The sequence below is a fragment of the Panthera leo genome, chromosome A3, assembly GCF_018350215.1.
Source record: "Panthera leo isolate Ple1 chromosome A3, P.leo_Ple1_pat1.1, whole genome shotgun sequence".
In the NCBI taxonomy this organism is placed as follows: Eukaryota; Metazoa; Chordata; class Mammalia; order Carnivora; family Felidae; genus Panthera; species Panthera leo.
Genome location: NC_056681.1, coordinates 118571832 through 118595181, shown reverse-complemented (window position 1 = coordinate 118595181; position 23350 = coordinate 118571832). Strand labels below are relative to the sequence as shown.

Genomic DNA, 23350 nt, shown 5'->3' with positions numbered 1-23350 from the left:
ACCGACTGAGCCACCCAGGTGCCCCCACAGGTTGTATTGTTTTAAATGTAAATTAAGCATATACAGGGCCGGTGAGTTGTTTTATTACGATCTGGTTTAAACTAAATTAATAAAAACTGAATCCAAATAAATAAATACATAATAAATAAATATAGCTCACAAAGTCACTCACTACTGACCTGGGCAAGTCGCCTGCATTCTGGGCCTGGGCTTCCTAACCTGAAAAGCAAGAACATTAGGCTAGATGAGGTGTTCCCTATGCGGGCTCCGGGTCTGGGCTGCAAGGGACCTGGGAAACCGTATGCAAAAGCGAGAGAGTGCTCAACCCCGTCTGTGTCTTAAAAATCCCCTACAGGGGCGCCTGGGTGGCTCAGTTGGTCCGACTTCAGCTCAGGTCACGATCTCGCGGTCCGTGAGTTCGAGCCCCGCGTCGGGCTCTGTGCTGACAGCTCAGAGCCTGGAGCCTGTTTCGGATTCTGTGTCTCCCTCTCTCTCTGCCCCTCCCCCGTTCATGCTCTGTCTCCCTCTGTCTCAAAAATAAATAAACGTTTAAAAAAAAAAATCCCCTACAGATGCCCTCACCCCTAGCCGGAAGGGTGTTAAACACAGGAGCCTGGGGGGTTCCCTGTGTGAGGCTCATTTCCTAGAGGCTGATGTAAATTTAGAGACTTAACAGACTCAGAAAAAGAAAACATCATGGGCTTACTCAGCAGCATATTCAAAGGACGATGTTTACCTAAGACACACCAATTCAGTGCAGCCACCATCATGGCTCATTCTCTGTGAGTGAGGGGACTGATCTGGGTGCCAGTGTGAGCAGATGAAATTCGGGATGCCCAGTTAAATTTGAATTTCAAATAAATAATGAATCACTTTTAGTATAAATGTACCCTCCCACACAACCTTGGAGATATGCTTACACTGAAAAATGATTCATTGCTGATCTGAATCAAATTTAACTGGAAGTCTGTGCTTTATCGGGATCCAACTTGATCATGCTCCCAGAGGACCAACCCAAACACCAGCTTCCAGGATCTAGTGACCGGCTCTAAAGGACAGATGGAAGGGGCTCCAAAAAAAGACGCTAAGGAAGAAAGGCAGAGAGAAGGTTTGAGAATGACCTTATGAGAGTCTGAAGCTGGAAGGAGCAGGTGACTCCTAATCTAATCATCTCCAGTCACCATAGAAACCACTAAAGTCAGCCGGAAAGAGCTGGTGAACCCCAACACCCACCTCCTCTCCACCAGTATAGATCGTTCACATTCCCTTCCTAGGTGAGGTCTGGTCGGACGGGATCTACTGTCTCAGTTGCTCTCCCAGGAAACAGCTGGGACCTGACCCTGCCCTCTTCCTCCCAGCCTCAGATGGCTGCCCCAAAGCACCCACCCTGTTGTGAGTGATGGCACCTGAACACCTAACCCTGTGTCAGAGAAAAACCAGGGCCAGAGAGTAGTTAAAGCAATAAAAACAGATTTTATTCAGGACTATTGCGCTAGAGGACAAGAGACCTTGGTGTAGAATCGGGCTCCATTCCAAATACAGCAGGGGCAAGTGGGAATTTATAACCAAGGAGTGGGGGCAGGGGGTCGGCGGATGGAAAACGACTAAGAAGAAACCTCAGCGATAAACGGGGATTCTGGCTAAACCAACCTAACCGGATTCGTGCTGAAGACACGCCCAGGTGATCAGACACCTGGGAGATGGTGGGGGATGAAGAATCTGATAAAGTATGGAAGGCGATCAGAGATATGGAGAATACAGGGTTCTGGTTACACTAACTTAGCAGGGCTCTTATCAAAACTGGATTTTATATGGAAGTGTCCATACGAGCCTAGGAGAAGATTCAGGACTAAAGTCTGGTTGAGCAAAAGAAGTCTTTGTCACCTGCCCACAGGGAGGTCACGTTCTAGCAGGGGAACAGTACCCAGGAGGGAAATGGCCCAAGGACATACAGCAAAAGCCTGTTCAGAACAAAACAGGCCCGTCCTGGACTCCCTGTCCATGTATCTCTCTGTCCCTTCCTGGGTAAAGTAACTCTCCTCATCCAAAATGTGATTAAATTGATCAGGACAATGTTCAATCTTTCAGACAAGACATGGGCAGGCAGTAAGCTCTGCATACAAATGCAGGAGTTTGCAGTGACACATTTTGTATTTGACTCCGGAAATTAGAGGTGCTTTGGAGGTAATGCAAATTGATTCAAAATGTCCCCGGCCAGAAGCCTGGATCACGCACTTAGGCAAATCATGCGAAGTGCTTTTTAATGCACTGCCTCAGATCCTTCTGTGTACCTCTCTGCTGGACCAGCCCTGACCTCACAGCAGCTACACTGATCCTCCCCATGGGGCCTCCAACTGCACTTCTGCGTCTGTCCTCCTTCCCTTTGCACACAAGCTCTGAATGCTATTGTTTCCACTTTACAGACAGGTAAGTAGGGCGCTGAGTGATTAAGCGACTAACCCCATGGTCAATTTACTCTAAGGGACAGAGCCCGCTGGAGGCCACCCTCTCTCTCTTCCCTAGTCTAGGACAACTTGCACAGATGTTACTCCATTCCTCTAGGTTCTGCAACCTTTAGAGGATCATGAAGAACGTCGTATGTCTGTCCGTCTACCAGCCTATCCACACACAGGATTCTGTGGAAGGAGCACCCCTAACGCTTAGTAAATTTCCTCCCTTTGCTAAAAATTTGCTAAATTTCTTCCCTTTCATGTAACTCACAGCACAGAAGCTGCTGCCTTTAATCAAGACAATCAAATCTGAGCAATTATAAGACAGCTGTTCCTCTGATGGCCGAGATCACCACACAGAGAAGACTGACCCACCTTTGACTTTCTGCAGGCTCAGAAAGTTTTAAGGTTTGCTTTGTGGACATGTTGCTTAACCCAGGAAACCAGGGCTTCCAAAATTATGTGGCAAATTTGTACCCAACATACGGATTAAGCTCTATCCCTGAATTTCATCAAATAAGAATCCAGAGGATTTTGCAAACATACCCACCCAGATTCCTCTCTACTTTTCTCGGAATCTATCTCCTGTGACCCCAGTGCCTTTGTCCTGGGCTCACTGCCACCTATGGTCACTAATGTCAACCCTAGTTTTCACCTGTAAACAGCCTAGCCAGGCTAGGCTGTCAGTGTGAAGGCTGGCTGGCCACCTCCACTGTGTCCACATGGTGGCCTCTGCCTGGAATGCCCCCGTCTCCACCTGGAACAATCCTGCTTCTCCTTCAAGTCCCTGCTCAAATATCCCTAGAATTCCAGCTTCATGGGGCTGCTGTGAGGACTAAGGTCAAGCACAGGTGGGCACAGACAGGGGCACCTGGTCCAGGACAGCACTATCACTGTCATGCCCTCGCTCCTGCCCCTCTTAGGGAAACCATCCCCTTCCCAACTTCCTGTGCCTCTTACTCACACTACTATGTGATTACTCGTGTGCTCCATAAAGTCCTGAACTCCTGGAGGGCAGGGGTCTTGTCTTGCTTGTCTTTGGGGCCCCACACCTGACTCAGGGCCTGACACTTAGGGGGTTCCATGTATATTTGCCCCGAAAATCCTCCTGTCTCCTGGGCTCCAGGGACAGCAGCTTGATGAATGGTCAGAACACTGTGATAAGTTAAAATTCATTGTATGATGTGGCTGTGGACACAGACAAAGACTGTGCTGTTAGTGACATCATGTCGGGCTGGTGACACCACTGGTCATTAGGAATGTTTACTTCAGGACAGAGCCCTTGGCTTGTCGGGAAAATGGTCCAGAGTCCCATCCAGTATGTCACTATAGCCTGTTGGAACTGTCTCCAATAGGGATGGGGCGATCCAGCTGGTGTGGTCTGCCTGTCTGCCTTCATGCACCTCTACAGGCCTCAGCGTCTCGGTGAATATATTTTGATAACTGCATGGATTCCTTTTAATGTCACATGATGGGGCACCTGGCTGGCTCAGTCAGAAGAACATGCGACTCTTGACTTGGGGTCGTGAGTTCAAAACCCACGTTGGGTGTAGAGATTACTTACATAAATGAACTTGCAAAATAAAGTAAAATGGGGGTGCCTGGGTGGCTCAGTCAGTTGAGCGCCTGACTCCAGCTCAGGTCATCATCTCCATGAATTCACGGTTCATGAGTTCAAGCCCCACATCGGGCTCACTACTGTTAGCCCAGAGCTCGCTTTGGATCTTCTGTCCCCGCCTCTCTCTCTGTCCCTCCCCTGCTCGTGCTCTCTCACTCAAAAATTAATAAACATTTTTAAAAAATGAAAATAATCATGCAAACAAATAAATAAAATATATAAGTCACATGAAACTAGTTGCATTACTGAGGACAAGAAGCTGGGAAGAACCCTCCTCTGTATCTGCACGTCTCCCGCTGACAGAAGAGAGCAAGCTCCAGTGAAGGAAGCAGAAAAGTTCCTGGCAGGTCTGTGGGACCCAAACACACTCCATGTCCACTCGTGCCTCCGTGCCATCCCACTGGCATTCCCTCCTCCAGGAAAGCCCTTCCCCTAGTAACCTACATTTTGTCCAGGACCCCACTCGTGCACCTTCTCTTTCAGGTCTTCCTGCAATAAAGAGGTCTGGTGCAGTCCCTTCAGAGTTTTTCTGATTCAACCCTGGCCATTTTCACAAGTTCAGTGCAGTGCTAGGGCAAGAAGGAGGAGCTGGCAGACAGGTCCTGTGTCGGCACCTCGGCACCTCGAGTAACAAGATCTGCAGTAATGGGGAAAATGTGTCCCCTGGGTCTTAAGCAGTTTCCCCAAGGCTTTGCACTCCAGCATGTGATGTGACAGGCATGAGGTGCAGACTAGAGGCCTGGAGAAGAGAACAGAGGACATGGGAGGTGGGGGGCGCTGAGAACTAGGACTAGCATCTTAAAAGCCGGAAATCCTCAGCAACCAAACCTAGGTCTTTCTGCCACGGATGCGTCAGAGAAGCATCCTGGGAATGCACGTTGGCAGCCCTGGTGGAGGGGCTGTGTCAGAGGTAGGGATCTGAAGGAGACTGAAGACCCCCCCGTGCAAACCCCCACTTCATCACTCACTAGCATGATCGTAATGACGCAAATCACTTGACTTGCTTTGATTTGGTTTCCTCAGCTATAACATGGTCTCCCGGGGACCAAAAGTGGACTACGCCACTTTTCTGGCAGATGTGAACAACACATCTTAGGGACACGTTCCAGGCCTCCCGGGCGCTTCCCTGTTCAGACGAGACTCGCAAAAGGCCGTTTCCACTTTGTGGTTCGTCTCCGACATCGTTCAGCTCAATCTCTTTAAACCGTTTACAAAACGCTCCGACATCAACAATGCATTCTCACCGCTTTTACAAATGGGGAGACCTGGGTCCGTAACTTGCCACCGTCACGCTGTGGGGACCGGCGCGCCCCGGGCGGCTCCGCGCCGCCTCCGCACGGCTGCCCGGCGCCCTCCTTGGCGGGGCGGGGCCACGGCGCGGGGCGGGACCTGGACTGGTCACGTGACGCCCGGCCCGGAAGCGCTCGCTCCCGAGACCCCCTGGTGACGGGGTCGGGAGCTGCTACCTGGAGCGAACGCGGAGGTCCCGGGGGTCCCTGCAGTTTCTCGCTCCCTGCATTCGCCGCCATGGCCTGGACCAAATACCAGCTGTTCCTGGCCGGGCTCATGCTCGTCACCGGCTCCATCAACACGCTCTCGGCCAAGTGAGTCCGGGCCTGGCTGGAAGGGGAGGGGGCTCAGCCGGACCTGCCGCGGCCCGCGAGGGCGCCAGCGACCCCGCGCACCTTCCTCGCCCTCCCCTTCCTCGGCTCTCCTTTCCCGGCTTCACCGGCTCGCCTAGTTTCTCCGGTCGGTTCAAGCGATTTGGGGGCCCCTAAGGGGCGCGAGGCCCGGGGAAATATGGACAGAGGCCGGGTCGCCAGCTGGAGGACCCAAGCCCCGGCTCATTTGATCGCTGAGTGTTTGATCCCGGCGAGTCACCTTCCGTCTCCGTGCCTCAGTTTCCTCGTCTTTAAACGGGAGGGTTGGAGCCCAACGCTCGGTTCGGAGGCAGGCTCTCCAAGAGCTGTAGGCAGAGGTGGGGTGAAGGGGCACTCCCACACTTGTGCACACGGGCTGAGGTAGAACCCATGCAGGCCGAGTAATCCGTGACCGTGGAGGCGACAGAGAAGGGGTGCCCCGTGGGCTTCTCACGGAGGAGAGGTTACAGCTGGGCCTTGAAATTTCGGTGGGATATCTACATGTGGCTGGACGTCGAGGCAGGCAAGAGCAAGGTCACATCGAAGAGTATTGTAACCAGCCCCAAATGCCCAGGCCGCATCTTAATCCCACAGTCAAAGAAGGGCTTTTGAGCAGAAAGTGACAGGTTACAAATGGTATGATGAACCTGATGGTCAAGATGAAGAGTAGTGTGGTGCAGGGAATACCACTCCAAGCCTGCTGCATAGCAGATGAGGGAGGTAGGAAAGGAAGGGACAGGTGGGAGAGACCAGGTACAGAAGGAAGCCATAAACCCTGACCCACGGGATGGAGAGACAATGACCAGTCCAGGGTTTCTGCCTGCGAGAATACAAGTGTCATTAACCCAGACAGGGAAGGCAGGTGGGCGGTTCAGCCCTGATGCATGAGGGTGAGGTGCTTGTGCGACAGAGGTAATAGTCCCGAGGAGGTTAGGGCTTGAGGACCCAGCCCTGTCATGAGACTGAGGGGTTGAGCACGGCCTCCTCTCTGTAGTGCACAGGAGACCCTGGAGGCAGCCCCTTGTCTGGGCAGTGCTTTGTCTCTTGCTCTGCCCCCGCCTCAAGACAGCGCTCTCCTGCCCCCTCTGTTTACCATCTCAGAGCCCCCAGTACCCAGATCCTGGCCTCTCTCTGAACCGATTCCAAGGTGCACGTGGAGAACAGTGGACAGTGGCCCTCTCCCAGCCAGACCTCACTTCCAGCTGGGCCCTGCCAGCCTCCACAGCAAGGGGGAGGCATGCCAGTCACCCTCTGGGCTGTGTTCCAGGCCCCCTGAGGGCTGGGAGAGGGGGGCAGTCATCTCCTATTCATTTTTGAGGTGTTTGTTCCTAGCACACTCCATCAGTGATATGAGACATGTTCCAGAGGAGAGTTTGGAAGAGAGGCATCCTGTTCAGTTGATCAGACATGTATAAGGTGCCTACAGGGTGTAAGGCACTGTCTGGACTCAGGGAAGGAGGCTGAAGCAACCAAAAGAAAGCTTGAGATGGTTAGAATCAGAGGTGAAGGGGTTAGAATATACAGCCTGGCAACCACGGTGTCCTCCCTTCTCCAAAGGAAGTAAAGCTCTGGGTGAACCCCACTGTCTCTGGTTGGGTTATGGCCGGCTGTGTCTGTGCCTTGAGCTGGTCTCCTGGGCCCTGTGGCCTCCTGAAGGTCACTGCTTTTGCTGAGCCCTTAACTGTAAAGGTGACTCAACATGAGAGCTCCCATTCTCAGGATCTGAACACAGCGGCCAAGTTGTCTGTCTGCCCATCTGTCGTACTAGCTAAGGCCTTAGCCAAGTGCTTCCAGAGTGGCCGTGGGTCTGCCAGGGCCTCTGTCCCCAAGGACAGTTGAGACTGCCAGTTACTACTGGGGTAAACTGTGCTAACTCAGCTCCTTCCTGGTCAGGTAGGAGGCCAGGGGCATCCTTGGCCCCAGGAGGCCTTGCCCTTGGAGGCTGCCTCAGAGACAGGAAAGAGACTCCCATGTGAGGACCCAGCCTTTGATCCTGTCACCTGATGTGGGGCCTCTCAGGAGCCTCCCTACCCCAGATGGACCACCAGAATTGGGCCCCAAACATTGTTCTAAGGCCAGACTGTGAGAAGGACACCCTCAGAGAGAAAATGTGAGAGAGCAACTATGTACATCCTGATGGGAATTAGCAATTTGAACTCACACTCTGACCTGCAGTTTCTGACAGGGACAGACTGGCTAGAATGTGACCACAGCCAGTGCTAACTAAGCAACTGCTATCCAGAGAGCATCCCGTGCCCGGTCCTCCTGCGGCCACCTTTCACGTGTTAGTTTAATGAATTCTTGTAACCAGCCTGTGAAGGAGATATGCTCGTTGTCCCCGGATGAGGAGCCTGAGGTATGGAAAGGTGGAATTGCTTGCCCAAGTTCAAGTCAGCTGTCAAATGGCAGAGTTGATAATTGAACCAAAGCGATCTGGCTCAAGAATCCGGGCTCTTCACCATCAATATGGGATGAGGCTAGAGACTTCTCTATTCATTTTTCAGGGCATTTCAAGTTGTTAGAAACGTAGAAATCACCCATTCTCATTCCCACGATCTGTGGTCGGGGTCCCATGAGAAGTTTCTTTTTGTGGCCCAGCTGACTGGTGTCAGAGTGGGAGCCTGGGTCTCCGCATTTTTTTTTTTAACATTTTTTTAAATTTATTTTTGAGACAGAGAGAGAACATGAACAGGGGAGGGTCAGAGAAAGAGGGAGACACAGAATCTGAAACAGGCTTAAGGCTTTGAGCTGTCAGCACAGAGCCCGACGCGGGGCTTGAACCCACAGACCGCGAGATCATGACCTGAGCCGAAGTCGGCTGCTTAACCGACTGAGCCACCCAGGCGCCCCATCCTGGGTCTCCGCATTTTAGCCCAGTCCTTCCACAGCTGCAGAACCCAAAGCCGCTCTTCCTTGGGAATCTCCTCTCGTATCTCCGCAGGCAAGAGCAGCCAAGCGTGACCCTTGGGAGTTATGATCCCGCAAGTGGCAGCTCCCCTCCCTGCCACCAGAGTGCTCGACCTCTGGGACTGGGCAGCAGGCCTGCGTCCCAGCCCAGGGGATCCTGCTGTTACCCTGCTTATTTCCCCCCTGGAGCCAGGGGCTGCTCTCGGTTCCCACGTTGCATCTCCAGTAGCCTCTTTCGGTTCCTTGGCCTGTTAAAAGGAGCACGTTTCTGTCCCCAGGGTCCAGGGGAGACTAAACATAGTAGAGACGGAAGTGGCTGAGCACATGCCACCTGCTGTCCTGGGACCACAGGGCAGCTCTCCCCTGGAGGGGGCCACTGCCCGCTCAGCAGGTTTGGGGAGGCTGCAGGAGACAGGCCTGCCCTGGCTGGGGCCGGGGCAGGGGGCACATACCCACAGGAGGGAAAGCCGCCCATCAGGTTGGCCCCGTGGCCCTGTCCCCGGGCCTTGGCAGAGGGCCCCTCCCGGTGAAGTAGCTGCTTCTCCTTTCTTGGCTGCCCTCGCCCCCCCTCACCGTGACCTTCTGCTGATGTGTCTCCTGCAGACCAAACGTTTCCCCCGCTCAGCACTGCTTAGGGCTGTCTGTCTGAACCAGAGCCTGCCTGTGGGGTCCTGTCCCTTTCAGAGCCCCCTTTTCCTGAATCCCGCTGGGGGGCTGCATGGAAAGAGCCAGTGTCAAGTAGACACTCACTGAGTAAGGCTCAGATCGCCACCTAAACCGCCGCAGACTGGGAAGCTCACCCCGCCCGGGAGGGGCCTGTGGGGGGCGGGGGGGGGGGGGCGGTGACTTCCCCTCCAAAGTCAGGCCCCTGGTGCAGGAACCCTGCCAGGAAGGTGGCAGAAGGCCTGGAACCACCGGGCCTCTATTAGGGAAGGACTTGTATATGGCCTTTCTGTGCCAGCTCTAACTTTTGCCTTGGTGGCTGTCCCTACCCTTAAATCCCACGAGCTGGCATTGGATAATTGCTTCAGAGGGTTCCTTTGCCAGCCTCAGGAGGGCCGTATGTAGAGTGGAAAGAGTTGCAAGGCTTGGAAGCTATGGGATTAGGTGAGTCGTGGGGCCTCCCCAAGCCTCAGGTTCATCTGTAAAATGGGCGTCATTTCCCCACCTTCCACCCAGAAACAAGGGATCCACTGAGGAAGATTTTGCAATTCTTAGATGAGAGGGCTCGTGACTGTTTATTACCAACCACTGTGACACCCAGAGAGTGGAGAAGCTCTGTGGCCCTTCCAAAGATCCCAGGCAGGAGAAAGAAGCTGACTCACCAGGCTTGACAAGCCGGGGGCGCCAGAGGAAGTGGCAGAGATTGTGAGGGGGATGGGACGCACAACCGGTCTGTCCGAGGGAGCTCCATCAGCCACATCCTCAGTCTGTCCGCACCCCCTGCCCTCACGTGGTTGTGCACGCTTCTCAGAATGCTGAGCTTTGAGTTTGGCCATGCCAGAGTGATTCACCCCCAGCACGGGGAGCCCACACCGCCCCCTCCACCGGCCTGCCGAGACCCCATCTAAAAGAAGCCAGTCTCCGCCAACAGAAGGCATCTACTCATGTAGCGTGAGCCGGACCCTTGCGGGGTCCCACAGGCCTCCTGCCCATGAGACCGTGGCTTTCCCTTAGGGTACAGTATCTAGAGAGAAGAGAGGGCCCATCTGCAGAGCTGACCTCTCTCCACTTCAACAAGGGGAGTGGGAAGAATCTGGAATAAGAAGGTGATGGGAGAAATTCAGGTGCTGAGGAAGGAGCACAGAACTGGAGGAGGAGGCCCCTGGGTGCTGGCCTTTCCTCTGCACCCGAGGAGCCCCATGTCCCTCAAGCCAGCCCTCTCTGGTCCCCGGGTTCTTTGTCAAATAAGGTGCTTCCTGAGATGATGGTTGCGTTTCTTCTCCTGTATCGGCACTTGTTGGCCCTGTGGCCCCTCCAGCCGCCCCTGCTTCAGCCAGCAGGGTGGGTCCCAGAGAATGGGTGCTCTCCCAGAAGCTTTAGGGCTGGAGCAGAGTAGGCAATGTTGACCCAACACGAGGGGTGAGACTCCTGCTCAGTAGAGGGGAAAGAGGGAGAAGGGGCAGAAAAGGACTTTCATTGACTACCCGCCATGGGCCACCTCTTACATATCTCCTATTATTTATTGCTTTTGACAGTTCATCAGTATTGGCATCATCATCCCTATTTTATAAATGAGAAACCTATTCACTTGTCCTACCTATGAGGCTCAAAAGTCGTGAGCTTTCCACATATCCTGCCGCCTCTTCGGAAAGCATGTGAGCAGTTGGGTTTGGCGCTAGACCCGGCCCTTTGTTAACTGTGTGAGTCTGAGCCCGGCTCCCTCCACCCCTCCACCCCAAGCCCGCAAGTCCCCGCCTGGAAAATGAAGTACGTGAAGTGCTCAGCACAGGCCTGGCACGAAGTCGGTGCTCAGTGACTTGTACCTTCCTAAAAACACGTAGTGAAGCGTTTTGCAAACAACAACCCCACCCTAGGGGCCATTGCTGTCATCCCCCCACGAACTGGAGCTGGTTTTGGTCTCTTGTTCTGTGCTGTCTGGGGTCCACCTGTGCCGACACAGTGAGCTGAAGCCTGTCTCAGGACCAGGACGAGAAGCCTGACTCCAGCCCTAAGTGCCTGCAGGTCCGAACTCTTCCCTGCCTGCAGAGAGGCTGGGCAGGGCAGCCGGTCCTGACACCCAATCCCTTGGGCTGCAAGCCTGCTCTGAGCCTTCAGATACAAGAGGACTCCATTTCCCAAGCTGGGAACACTGCCAGCCCCAACTTGTTGAGGCAGACCCACCCCTTGGGGAAAGCAAAGAAGGCCTTTGGGGCAGGAGGGGGAGCTCAGCATCTGCCTTACAGCCGGCTCTGCACTCACTGCCCACCCCTGGGGACAAGCCCGGCCGGCCCCACCAGCAGGTGGCACCTCACCCAAGTGGGCAATTAGGACCCAGAGGACGTTGCCTCTGGACTGTAGTACCTGCCTATTTGCTAGGTGGAGTCTGGCAGTCCCATTTATCCGACCACAAAATGTTGGAGCTTCCGTATAGTAATGTGCCAGGAGCTGGGGGTCCAGAGATAGAGAAGTTGCTGGATGCCGAGCTTCCACTCTCTTAAGTGATAGTGACTCTGGAACACACAGTGAGACATGTGAGTTGTCGTTGCTATAAGCTGCATAGGCAGTCACCCAGGGGGAGTCCCGGGAGATGGCTCTACCCCTAGATCGAGGCGGGGCGGGAGGGGGGCACTTTGTGAGCGTACCATGTATGCTGGGTGTAGTACCATGATGAGGAAGGGGCTTGCACGCATGCCCTCGCCCTGAGCTTCTGGCTGACCTTCACGGACTTGGCAGGACCTCCCTCATTCCTCCTGGCAGAGCCCTGGCTCCAGCTCCAGGAATTTCCATCTCTGACTTGACCTGGGGCAGTTGGCTATACACCTTGGTAAAGCCTAACCTCTTTACTCCTTGCATCTCCTCTGTTACACTTGGGTGCCTCACCCCCAGGTCCTCCCAGAATGAGAGTAGTCCTTCCTGCCCGGGGATTCAAGAGCCCGAACTTGCCACGAATCGGACAGAAGTGAGACCTCAGAGAGCCGGTGGTTTCTGTAGTGGGGGCTTTCTTTGCCACATTTGTACTGGGACTGCTCACAGCCTGGTCCCCTGACCCAGATTTCTCCCTACATTTCCAACCAGTCCTGTCAGAACTCCCACCCTTCAGCTCTCCTCTGACCCTCACCATTCCCAAGAACCACAGGCCCTCCTACCTGCCCCTGTTGGCATCTCTGGAGTGCCGGGGTCTCCCGCTCATTCACTGTGAGATAAGTTTGCCAGGCCCTGTTTTGTTCACTGGCCCTGGGATGTGGTCAGATCAGTGAATGGATGTGGTCTCGCCCTCATGGCTGCCTAGGAGCTCTACCTGCCCTTCATGCTGCCAGCATCCGGGCCTTATGCCCTTGCCCCGGGCTGTGGGAAAGAGCTCCCTGGTCCCCTCCTCAAACTCAAGGCAGAGAGAAGCCAGGGCTGGCCAGGATCTTTGTCAAACCCAGGCCCTAACCAGTGGCCCATACTTGTAGCACTGTGGAGGGCACAGGAAACAAAAGCCTCCCCTTACCTTTTGGGACCTTGGCCTTGTTGCAGAAATGAGCCAGCAGAGTAGGGCTAGGTACTACCGTGTGGTTGCTCTTGACAGACATTGCAAGGAAGGACATTTAAGAAAAAGAAAGTCCTGGGTCTTGCGGTTTACAGACAGCCGCCACCTATGCGTGGGGTGCTACACAAGGAGCAGGTCCACGGCCCGCAGGACATTGCCCTGGGTCTGCATTGGCTTGAGTCAGCTTGTGATATGACAGACGCAATTGAAGCCATGTCGACGAACGGCAGGATATGCAACATGAGGGGGGTGGGGGTGCCCTCCTGCCAGGCTCAGTCCAAGCCAGATCACCCAGCTCTGGGCCCGGGCCCACCTGCACGCTTCCAGAAGTCAGCAGCCAGGGGACTAAAAGGTTAGGAGGAGCTGTGGCTCTTTAGGCAGGAGATGAGAAGATTCAAAAGAAGGTGGAAAAAGTCTCCAAATATCTAAAGGACTTTCAAATGGAAGAGGTTAGACTAGACCTCAGGGACACGACAAAGCCCAGCAAAAACGAAGTTCAGGGGTGGGAGCTGTAGTGCACGGACGGCAGACGGTGCAGAATGATTGGCGGTAGCTGCCAGGGCACAGGGCCGTGAGGGGTCCTGGGGTTGCTGGGGAAGCATGCCACACTCGGTTATGCCATTTGCCAGGGTGCCGGCTGGGCGTCCCCTCTGCTAGAGCCACGCACTTGCCACCTGCTTTACAGTCAGTGCTAGAAAGGCCCTCCAGACCCTTCAGGTGATATGAAGGTGACCGGCTGCTCTCTGCCAGACAGTCATTTCCCAGGGCCCAGATGCCCTTGTAGACCACAGGCGCCTGGTATTTTTCGTGCCATGGGCCCCTTTGACAGTCTGGTAAAGCCTGGAATGTTGTTTTAAAATATGCAGATAAAGGATAGGATTACAGAAAAAGCCACTTATGTTGAGGTAAAGTTATCAGAACATTGAAAAATCCTATTTGTGATAGAGTAATATATGTGTATATGCTTCTTAACACAAGATTATAAGCAGTAGGTCTAATTGCCGTAATTTTGTAGTAGCGATGGATGTAATTGGCACCTCACAGTATCCGCAAGGACTCCGATGGGCTGATGAGAGTAACTGTGACTTGTGCGTGTGACAAAGTCACAGGTACTGCAGGGCTACGTTCCCAGTTTGAGGAAATGCTGTATTTTGGCTAAAAGTTTCTAGGCCCCCGCTTCCTGTCCACAGTCCTAGATAAAGACTTTGTGCTGTGGAATCCGGCCCCTTCGAGTGGGAGTGTCACGCTGGGCCAAGTCCCCTAAGTCTGGCCTCTTGGCTCTGAGAGGAGCCAGCTTGTCCGCAGGCCCCAGAGCCAGGCTTGCAGAGCCCGCATGCGCCCAAGGATTTGACCTTCTCTCTCTCTCCGCTGCAGGTGGGCAGACAACTTCGTGGCCCCGGGCTGCGGAGGGAGCAAGGAACACAGCTTCCAGCATCCCTTCCTTCAGGTATCTAGCCCCGTCCCTGCCTCCCCACCTCTGACCACCCAGGCCTTAGGTCACGTGTGCCCACCAGGCCCTGCTGCTTCCTGACCCAGGGTGGTGCCTTCCCCTGCTCCCAGGAGAACCATCTCCTTCCCTCCCTCCCTCCCCAGGACAGACGCCAGGGTGTGAGTGCCCGTGGAAGAAGGCAGAGGGCACAGCCCTCTCTGGAAGGCCTGCGTAAGTCCTGGTGAGCAGTCCTGCCCCGGACGCTGTAAGGCCAGCCCTCCCACGTCCAAGTCAGGACACATTTGGAAAACATCAACCCCAGGAGCAAAGCCCGCTCTGCACCCATGGGCAGCCCGGACTCCTCTGGGATAGAGCAGACACCATAAATGGAAAGCACCTTATCGCTAGGCTGGGAAGCGGGAGGCTAGTATTTCAGCCCCAGCTCTGCCAGCAGACTTGCTCTGTGACCTTAAGTAAGTTCTTAACCCTCTCTGAGCCTCTGTTTCTCAATCTGGAGCTTGACCAGAGGTTGGCCTACCCTGATGGTTTTCAGACCAGCTGTACACAGCCTTAAGGTTCCCATCTGGATGTTTCTAGAGCTGAGGGCTTAGACCTAGGAGGTAGTGTCTGGCCTTTCACACACAGTAGCTCTGCTTTTGTCTGTTGGACGCATCAAGTTATAGATAAGCTTTTGTTTGAAGAAAGGCTGTGTTAAAATTTTGTCAAAGGTGATTCTCCTTCCAGCTCTAAACTTCTAGGGTTCTGTCCCCTGCAGGCAGTGGGCATGTTCCTGGGAGAGTTCTCCTGCCTGGCTGCCTTCTACTTGCTCCGGTGCAGAGCTGCGAGGCACCCAGAGGGCAGCATGGATCCCCAGCAGCCCTTCAATCCCCTTCTTTTCCTGCCCCCAGCCCTCTGCGACATGACGGGTACCAGCATCATGTATGTGGGTGAGTAGCTGGGCCAGGCTGAGAAGAGCCCGAGGGGCCACTGGTGAAACAGCCACCCCCACCCCAGTTCATCTCACTCCTGCCCCACTCCCAGACTTACACACACACACACACACACACACACACACACACACACACACACAAGATTTACTGAGTACATACTATGTGCAAGGTGTGTCTTCAGCCCTGAGGACACCTCAGTGAAAAGATAGCCTCGGCCCTTGGGAGCTAACATTGTGTGTCTCTCCTCTTCTAGCCTTGAACATGACCAGTGCGTCCAGCTTCCAGATGCTGCGGGGAGCAGTGATTATATTCACAGGCCTGTTCTCGGTGGCCTTCCTGGGGCGGAGGCTGGCGCTGAGCCAGTGGCTGGGCATCCTTGCCACCATCGCGGGGCTGGTGGTTGTCGGCCTGGCTGACCTTCTGAGCAAGCATGATGATCAGCACAAGCTCAGCGAAGTGATCACAGGTACGACAAGGGCCAGGGACCCAGGGGCTGCCCATCCTGTCCTGTCCTCCCTGGGAGCCAAGCACAGAGTCCGTCAACAGACTTTTGCAAGCTCTTCTGTATGCCAGGCCCTTGGTGAGGGCACATGGGGGACCTACGGGCCGACTTGGGCATGCACCTGCTCTCGAGGTGGCGGATAGAGTGCACAGAGGCACAAGCAGCATGAGAGAGGGGTGGCTAAGGAGGGGAGGTCAGGAGGGAGAGGGTCTGTGTCATGATAAACACACAAACTACTGGGTCTGCGAGAGGAAGGGAACGGATGTCTCTTGAGCATTTACTAAGTACCCAGCCCGGCATGAGTGCTGAAGGTCATCATCATAGTAATCCCCACGTCCCAGAAAGGAGGCCTTGCAGCCTCTTCTATGATGATGGGACCCCTCTGGTCCTCCGAGGACGGACTAAACCAGAAATGTCTATCACAAAGGCTTGTGCTTCTCAAAAGACCTGCTTATCACCCTGTTGTGCCACTCGCAGTCCCAGGCAGGCCTCTGGGCCTTCTGGAGCCTCGGCCCAGAGTGGTGACAGTGCCTGCCCTGCGGGGTTACCCCACCCCTCAGGGACTAGGAAACCAGGCATAGGACTGTCATGATTGCGTCATAAACTATATGGTGTCCTACAAAAGGCAGGGGCTGTGGGGGTGGTTGTGTCCCTGTGGGCCGTCTAACCCTGCACTGGGCCTGCCACCCTGCCTCTGGCTCCACAGCCATCCTCCATCCCTGCCCCCCCGGCCCCGTACAGCCCAGTCTCACCCTGGCTCACTTCCCCCACAGGGGACCTGTTGATCATCATGGCCCAGATCATCGTCTCCATCCAGATGGTGCTAGAGGAGAAGTTCGTCTACAGGCACAATGTGCACCCACTGCGGGCAGTTGGCACTGAGGGTATGTGAGCACGGGGGCTGGGAGCAGGGCACTGCTGCCGGGACACCCCGGAGGGCAACACGTGGAGGGGACACACAAGCAGGAGCACGGGGCAAGGTGCCAGGGTCCACGGGGAGGGGGTGACCCCCCCCCCATTCCTCCCTCCCTTCACCACGTGTGTGTTGACAGATATTCTGACGCCTGCCATGCACAGAGCCAGGAGCTAGGGGGGCCGAGGTGGAGGATGAAGGGGATGCATGCCCCACCGTAGAGGAGTTGGCCAGCAAGAAAGGACCAGACAGTGCATTTGGGCTCAGGCCACTTGTGCTCAAATGATGTGTCACTTGCCAAGCACATCTGAGTGTCTTTAGGACAGGGAAGGTGGCACTTGAGCTGCAACAGGAGTGGGAAGGAGGGAACTCCAGACAAAGTGAAGACGCGGGGAGCTGGCCGTGAATGTGGAAACCAGTGAGGAGTAGTTGGGTGAGATATGGGTTTGATGTTGGGACAGTGATCAGGAAGTGAATGGGTCAGGGTCTTATCCCGGAGAACCTTGAACGTCCGGGAAGTTGATTAGACTTTCCGTGATGGGCAGGGAGGAACCGCCAAAGGTTTTTATTTTTTCATGTTTTATTTATTTATTAGACATAGTGTGCATGTGCACATGCCAGTGGGAGAGGGGCAGACAGAGAGGGAGAGAGAGAATCCCAAGGAGGCTCTGCGCTTCCAGCACAGAGCCCGATGCGGGGCTCCATCTCACGAACCATGAGATGTTCTGAGCCGAGATCAAGAGTCGGACGCTTCACTGACTGAGCCATCTAGGCCGCCTAGAAGCGTGAAGGGTGTTTGAGCAGGAAAGTAACTCCCAAAGCAGATAAGCTTTAAAGGTATGAAACCAGCAGGGCAGAATAGAGCAGTCCTAGCCAAGTGTGGCCTGCGGGCCAGTCAGGGAGCTGTGTGCGCCTGGCCCACGGGGCGCCGAGGGCTTCTGGCACAGTGTTAATCAGCTGGATCATCGACTAGTTAGTCAACCGCATCATCAAGCAGTTTGTTTGGATCCACTCATTTTTTTTCTCCCTTGCAAGACTTTCTGAATGGAGCAGCGCATTGATTTACATTCAGATCCAGCTCCTGGTCACAGACCAATGGCACCGAATTAGAGAACGGTGTTTTTCCACACTTGGGAGAGCAGTGCAGCGGCGGCAGCGGCCATTCTTTTTTAAATGAATACCATAGAATTTGAAAGAGCCAGAGAACATTGCGAGGGTGGCTGTTGGTTTGTGAAAGTGCGCATACAAGCGTATCCGTGCCTGCGCACACATATACTGGTAACGATATAACGCGTGTCTTACTCTGGGTCCAGACGGAAAACACGATTAAAGCGGAAGAGGGCAGCTAGAGCCCCCTCAGCAGGCCGCTGTGAATTCCAGAGGAGCAGGCAGCCCCAGGCCCTGCAGGGGGGAGCAGGTGTGAGGGAGGAGCTGGGAGGGGTGGCGGGAGGGACACCAGGGGAGCCCCTGCTGGGCGGGCTAAGCTGGGGATCTCGGGGTGGGCAGAGAGTGCCGCATACTTCTTCCACTCCCACAGGCCTCTTCGGCTTCGTGATCCTCTCCCTGCTGCTGGTGCCCATGTACTACATCCCCGCCGGCTCCTTCAGCGGAAACCCGCGAGGGACGCTGGAGGACACGCTGGACGCCTTCTGCCAGGTGGGCCGACAACCGCTCATCGCCCTGGCGCTGCTGGGCAACATCAGCAGCATCGCCTTCTTCAACTTCGCGGGCATCAGCGTCACCAAAGAACTGAGCGCCACCACCCGCATGGTGCTGGACAGCCTGCGCACCATCGTCATCTGGGCCCTGAGCCTGGCGCTGGGCTGGGAGGCCTTCCACCCGCTGCAGATCCTGGGCTTCCTCATCCTCTTGTTGGGCACCGCCCTCTACAACGGGCTGCACCGGCCGCTGCTGGCCCGCCTGTCCAGGGGCCGGCCCCCCGCAGAGGAGGGCGAGCACGAGAGACTGCTCGGCGGCTCTCGGACTCCCATCAACGATGCCAGCTGAGCCTCTTGTGGGTTCTCTGCTGCTACCTGGATGCGCCTTGTCCACCCTGAGGCTGAGGCCACACGGGCTGGGGAGCCTCCAGCGCCCCGTCCCTAAGGCCTCACCCTGCCCCTCCCCACAGACCCCCGGGGCAGCTGCTGCCACAGAAGACCACCAGACACCCAGGTCCTCCTCTGTCACCACCCCCTGCATCCCCCACAGGCCTGGGTGCAGTGACCCACCCCTGGCAGGCTCCCCCCAGCACCACCACCCCGCCTGCAGCCCTAGCACTAAATCAGGAAGTGGGATCGCAGGAGCTAACAACCCTAAGATTTCCTCCTGAACCATAAGCTAAACGTGGTTCTCCAAAGAAGAGAGGTCAATAAGCAAATTCAAACCAGAATTAAGCACCATATTTTCTAAAACATGTAGGGTATTCCCTAACCCTGTCTGGAGACCTAAGTTTTAGCTGGGCTGTCCCATAAACTCAGCGAAAGTTCCCTCAGCCCATCACCTGGTTGCTCTGGGCCTCGGCGTCCTCTTCTAGAAAGCAGCGGGTGTAGACGCTGTGGCTTCGGTGCTTTCCAGACTCAGCTGGGCCCATTCTGTGGGAAAGGAGTAATAGCCGCCCCTTCTTGGGAATTGTCCCTCTGCCCATGGCGCCTCCTCCCCATGCCAGTCCTGCTGTCCTTGCTCACACGCTCAAGGCCTCCCTGCCTGGCAGAGATCATGAGGGGAGTTCCAGGCAGCCCTTACTAGCAGCTTTTATGATCTCTTCACCTTCCCTTTTAAAGATGAGAAAACTGAGGCCCAGAGATGTGAGTTGTTTGGCAAAGGGCTGTCTGGCTGTGGACTCTGGCCGTGCAGCCACGTGATCCGATCTGGCAGCAGGCTGGGATCCGGAGCACAGGGACCTCAGCCCCACCCCCAGCAACCTGACTCCACCGATTAGCCTCCAGGGCGATGAATTTACCGGGACTCCACCATTTAAAGTAACTCTGGTATCCTAGGCATGTGTTAAAGGCTTAACTTTTGCATAACAGCCTGACAGGTGGATGCAGATGAGGAAACCGCTGGCCCAGAGAGGGTTAAGTGACTTCCTCACGGAGCCAGCTTTCCAAGCTAGGTTTGCCTGATTCCAGACCTACAGCCCCACCCACCATACTGGTTTCTCTGGGCAATTTTCCCATGGCTGGGTTAGAAGCTTCGTGTGCTGTTGTCCTCCCTGTGACCCCAGCACAAAGGGAGGGGACTGGCACTGGGGACCCCGGGGAGCTGAGCAGCCCTTCATTGCTGAGTTCCTCACCCCGTGGCAGTCTCTGGAGCCTCAGACCCATTTTTCTGGGCAGCTCCATCATAAAAGAAAACACCAAATGCCTTCCTTAAAATAGATTCTGGGGGAAGAGATATTTGACAAGCAAAGCCTTCAGGCAGTGTGGGAATCAGCAGGTTATTACGGTTTCTTGGGTGAGGAGGGACTCTCCCTATCAGCAACTCCAAGTCCCAGGGGCCCCCGAGCTTCTGCGGGGAACAGTGTGTAATCAGAGAGTGAGTGTGCTGGGACTCCAGCTGCCCTGTCCAAAAAACTGGGGCCTTAGAATGTTTTAGGCTTTATTTTTAAAAACAAAAGGGAAATGAGCAGTGTAAGCTCTTTTTTTATCTTACTATTTTTTTTTTAATGAGAGGGAAGGAGCGCAAGGGTTAAACATCAGGCCTGCCACTGACCGGGGTGAATCACTTTACCTCTGGAGCTTGGGTCTTCACATCTCCCAAATAGGAAAACCAGCCTCCATCTTGCAGAATGAGCATGAAAATTACAGAAGATAATAAATTGAAGGTGCCTGAAAGTGTCAACACACAGTGGAGCGTCCTGTAAGGCTGCGCTGCCCACCAGGGTGGTCCGCCAGGGGCACGGGAGCCCCAGCAGAGGCCCAGCACACAGCATCGGTCCTGCTCAGAGGGGAAGAAAGGTTTTATTAAAACTCACCATCATGGAGGCCAGTGTAAAATCTCCATCTATTTTAAGACAACAAGATGCCTCAAGAACATTTTACGGTGACAGTAGGTTCACTCTCTCCTGTTGTCAAGGATGCTTTGGAGGGGGAGTTCCCGAGGCCTTGCTGGTCAGGTGGGTGGGAGGGTAAGGACCACCACTCTCACTGAAGCTGGAAGGTTGTGGGGAATATTTTCAGTGGAGTAAGGGGGCCCTGAATGGTGGAAGTTTGGTGTGAAGGTTCTGAACCCCCAAATCAGAACTGACTGATAACAGACTTCTGTAAACATCGGTTCAAACTGACGTTTAATTTAAGCGTCTGCATTGTGGTGGACTGCTCAGTCCATCCCCCTCGCAGGGTGGTCCTGGGAGAGCTGGGGGGGCAGGGGCTTCCTGCAGGACTGCCATCCGGGACCTGGAGAAGCTCTCAGGCTCCTCTCCTCCAGGAAGCTGCCCACAAGGCAGAGATTTAGGACCAAGCCAAGTGGTTCTGTTTTGTCTTCACTTTGTCCGAAGGTCTCTGCTACTTTAACAAGCAAACAGCATTCAAAGAGGTCAGAAGCTCTGACCCCTGCCGAGGACAGGAGGAGGAGTGGAGCGAAGGGCCACCTCGTATAGAGGAAAGAAGCAGAATCCAAAGTCAGAGAGCTGTGCCTCAGCCCCACCTCTACCTTGGCTGGGTGACCTTGGACACCCTCTCAAGACCTTAGCTACCTATAAAAAGGAGAGGTTCTCAGCATTGCCAAATATGTACACCTCCCTGACCTGCTTTACAGATTGACCTCGTTTCATAGTTGCCTTGGTTCAGAACCCTTCGGGCCTTATGTTAACTACATCCTTTCAAAACGTAAAAGTCAGCAAGGAGTTCCCCCTAGCTATAAAAGTTCATAAATCACCCTTCTTCATTAGGAACACTTGTCCAAGAGTCTTTAGTAAAGGATTACTATCCCAGAATTTACTGAACTGTGTTGAGAACTGATGTGCTCCAAGGACTGTGAGCCCATGAAAGAAAACAGGAGATGAATGTGGAAGGAAAGAATTCCAGCACAGCATGACGTGCATAAGAGGCCTTTGAGATACAGAGGGGGCAGTACCACTTGAGCTGGGTGTTACAGAATGAGCAGGGAGTCTCCCAGGCCGGTGGGGTTGGAGGGAGCGGGTATTCCCGGAGAAAGGAGAAGCTTGTAAAAAGCATAGAAACATGCAAGTGATGTATTCAAGAACCGTAGGTAAGGAGACCAGTATGCCTGGCAATAAGCACGCAACACTAAAAGTGGCCAGAGTCAAGTTCAGAGAGGTGGGCAGGCGCCCAGATGGTGCTGCACATTTTAGACTTTGCTGAGGGATCAGAACTCAATCTGTAGACAGTAGAGTACCATGGGGAGTTTAGGCAAGGCAGTGACATGATCCAAATTGCTGTGTGGAAGGATCACTAAAGGTAGAGACAAGTAAAACAACATTTGATTATAATTAGAGTCTGAACTAGAGAAACGATGGAGAGGATGAATACAAGAGCCAATCAAAGAATAAGCTCACATTATAGAGCCCTTGGCTCTCGGATCTTCTGTCACATAAGGCACCACCAAAGAGTGGGTCTTCTAGACCAGGCTGTTCACCCCATTCCCCCCACCACCAGTGGACCCACTGAGTATCCCCAGGTACAGCTCCTTCCCTTTTCTTCCCTTCCTTACTTTGCTCCTTTTCCAACCCCCCCCCCCACTTTTTTTTAATTAAGTAGGCTCCATGCCCGATGTGGGGCCTGAACTCAGAATCCTAAGATCAAGAGTCGCACGCTCTCCCGACTGAACCAATCAGGTGCCCCCTTTTGTCCCTCCTTTTAAAAATTGTGGTAAAATACACACAACCTAAAACTGACCGTTTTGAGCGTTATTAAGCGTTCAATGGCACTGAGTCCGTGCACATTGTTGTGCAGTATCACACCATCTCCAGACTTCCTCGTCTTCCCAAACTGAAACTCCATACCCATCAAACACTAACTCCCCGTTCCTCCTTTCCCCTGGCCCCTGGCAACCACCATCCTACTTTCTATGAATTTCGTGAAAGTGGACTCATGTAAGTGGAATTATACAGTATTTCTCCTTTTGTGTCTGTTTTACTTTGCTTAACATAATGCCTTCAAGGTTCATTCGTGCTGTAACGTGTCATTTCCTTTTTAAGGCCGTATAATATCCCATTGTATGTATGTACCACATTTCGCTTATCTATTCATCTATTTGGACATTGGGGGCTGTTGTGGGTAACATTGCTGTGAGCATCAGTGTACCAATACCTGTTCAAGTCCCTGCTTTTGAGTGTATACCCCGAAGTGGAATTGCTGGATCATATGGTAATTGCACATTTAGTTTTTTTGGCCAGTCAACATACTGTTTTCCACTATGGCTGCAGCATTTTACATTCCCATCAGTGAACAAGGGTTCCCTGAAATCACTGATTTTGTAATGACATTTTCCCCTGATTACGTGTTAACTGTAGAACGTTGAGGAGATGCAAGAAAACGTGTGGAAAATAAAAATTCCCTTTATTCTAACTACCCAGATGTACATTTGACCTGAATGCGTACTATCCTCGATAGTAAAAGGAAGGGAAAGGGGTCGTTTCTCTAGGAGGATTCCATTGCAGCGCTGCAGAGTGTGATCCAGAGCCCGGATCCTGGCTGCCCCGCGACCCCAGTCATCAATAACGTCCATGCAGTTAAACTGGCTTCTGAACCATTTTCGTGGGGTGTTCCTGGGAGGGTCACAGGGGC

The 23350-nt window shown here is 54.0% G+C and overlaps 1 protein-coding gene and 1 long non-coding RNA gene across 2 annotated transcripts in view; one reads left to right on the top strand and one right to left on the bottom strand.

Annotated features, from left to right (window-relative positions):
* The window catches only part of LOC122216528, a 32911-nt gene extending 27514 nt beyond the window's left edge, over window positions 1-5397 (bottom strand). The window contains exons 1-2 of the long non-coding RNA XR_006200948.1: window positions 5313-5397; window positions 180-219 (exon numbers count right to left, since the gene is read on the bottom strand). This is a non-coding gene — a long non-coding RNA (uncharacterized LOC122216528). The remainder of the gene's footprint in view (window positions 1-179; window positions 220-5312) is intronic.
* A 78-nt stretch (window positions 5398-5475) lies between these two features.
* On the top strand, window positions 5476-22294 carry SLC35F6 (solute carrier family 35 member F6). Its single transcript, XM_042933470.1, has 6 exons — window positions 5476-5672; window positions 14185-14257; window positions 15015-15186; window positions 15443-15655; window positions 16465-16575; window positions 18142-22294. Exons 1-6 carry the CDS (start codon window positions 5596-5598, stop codon window positions 18609-18611), a joined length of 1116 nt encoding a protein of 371 aa, XP_042789404.1. The 5' UTR covers window positions 5476-5595; the 3' UTR covers window positions 18612-22294.
* The last annotated feature ends 1056 nt before the right edge of the window (window positions 22295-23350 follow it).